At 29.4% G+C, this 1,850-nt stretch overlaps 1 protein-coding gene across 2 annotated transcripts in view; it reads left to right on the top strand.

Annotated features, from left to right (window-relative positions):
* ANXA1 (annexin A1) overlaps nt 1-1,546 on the top strand; it is a 30,251-nt gene extending 28,705 nt beyond the window's left edge. For both annotated transcript variants that reach the window (XM_011965132.1, XM_011965131.1), the window contains 2 exons: nt 189-311; nt 1,204-1,546. In XM_011965132.1, the coding sequence (XP_011820522.1) occupies nt 189-311; nt 1,204-1,260 (180 nt within the window). In that variant the 3' untranslated portion in view covers nt 1,261-1,546. The remainder of the gene's footprint in view (nt 1-188; nt 312-1,203) is intronic.
* Nucleotides 1,547-1,850: the final 304 nt, after the last annotated feature.

The following is a 1,850-nucleotide window of genomic DNA, read 5'->3' as shown; positions in this document are numbered from 1 at the left end:
TTTCATTTCATTACCATTTGTGTAAGGGGGGTGTGTGTGTGTGTGTGTGTGTGTGTGTGTGTGTGTGTATATAGCAAGTTTCTCTATAGAAATTATATGGAAGAGTAAGAAGCCTTAACTTTAAAATTGATGTTCTTTAATGAGAGTATTTTCTGAATATAAGAGACACCATCATTTGTTTTGGCCAGGGTGCTGGAACTCGCCATAAGGCATTGATCAGGATTATGGTTTCACGTTCTGAAATTGACATGAATGATATCAAAGCATTCTATCAGAAGATGTATGGTATCTCCCTTTGCCAAGCCATCCTGGTATGTTGTGATTCCTCTAATGCCATCCCCACAAATGAAAGTTCTTTTTGCAAGCTCTTCAAAGAGAAGAATTGACTTATTGTATCTATAAATTTAATATGTAAGATTAATTTAATATAGTATGGTGTATACTTCATGAGTAAATTGAACTTTCACTGGTAAAATCTACTAGTGAGTTCTCTACTGAAATACTAGGTACATTTTTCAACCAAAGTCATGGAAACATTTAGTTTCCCATGCATAAATTCAGAAAGCAAAATATTCTAGTGTTCCCCCTAAAGTAGATAGACATTATGGTTTATTTTGCTATTAATATTGGTCAGAGGATTAGAAACTTCTTATTCAAAATATTTATCTTAATTTTATCACATGTAAAATGTTTAAAACTTATGTTCAAGTTATCTCATAAGAACGTTAAAAAAATATAACAGAGCAGTCAAGGGTTTTGGACTTATTGAAAGGTAGATAACTATTTAAATTTAATTAATTATTCATATTGGATAACTAAAATCTACCCAGAAAACGTGAGAAAATTATAGGCACTATACGTTTCTCTTCTTCTAGTAAGTGAATCAGGTATTTCCTCACATAGGATATGAGATTATATTGTGTTACACTTATTTAATTCTGTATGATATTTCATTCATAGAAAATAATGGCACTAATATAAAACATAATTAATTCAGAGAAGTTTGTAATCTCAGTCCTGAAGGCTATTGCTTTTTAATGAAATGATAAAAAAATGTCAGTTATCTGTTGTACATATTGTTTAATTAAATGAATGGTAATGTATAATCTCATCTACAGCTAAGTCTAAAAATAATTCTTTTATAATTAAAAAAATTAGAGTAATTATGGTTTCGAGTAACATATTTTACTTTTGAATCAACAGGATGAAACCAAGGGAGATTATGAAAAAATCCTGGTGGCTCTTTGTGGAGGAAACTAAACATTCCCTTGATGGTCTCAAGCTATGATCAGAAGACTTTAATTATATATTTTCATCCTATAAGCTTAAATAGGAAAGTTTCTTCAACAGGATTACAGTGTAGCTACTTATATGCTGAAAAATATAGTCTATAAATCATTTTTATATTGTAACTCTGTATAATAGAGACAAGTTCCTTTTTTAAAAATGTTTACCCCAAACCATAAAACCCTATACAAGTTGTTCTAGTAACAATACATGAAAAAGATGTCTATGTAGCTGAAAATAAAATGACATTACAAGACAATTGGTGTGTCATTGACTCTTGTATTTTGATTTTTTTATGTGTAATTCAGTGGTTTAATTTGACATTAAGTGATAGGAGCCTGAATCCTAGGTTATAATTATTTAATGAAATAGAGTTCACATTCTGAATTGAATAAAATAGTTATAGATTTTGACTAGGGACACTACATTTTATCATCTGTGTACAGACTATTGAGATGGTGTCCCTGTATAATAAATTTATTGCACTAGCATTATAACAATTTGGTATATTCTATATTTCATTAACTAGTATAAAGATGAAATGGCAATATTTGTAAAAAGTT

The sequence above is a fragment of the Mandrillus leucophaeus genome, unplaced genomic scaffold (assembly GCF_000951045.1).
Source record: "Mandrillus leucophaeus isolate KB7577 unplaced genomic scaffold, Mleu.le_1.0 Scaffold715, whole genome shotgun sequence".
Lineage (NCBI taxonomy): Eukaryota > Metazoa > Chordata > Mammalia > Primates > Cercopithecidae > Mandrillus > Mandrillus leucophaeus.
Note: the sequence above shows the minus strand (reverse complement) of the source record. Positions and strands in the feature narration are given on the sequence as shown.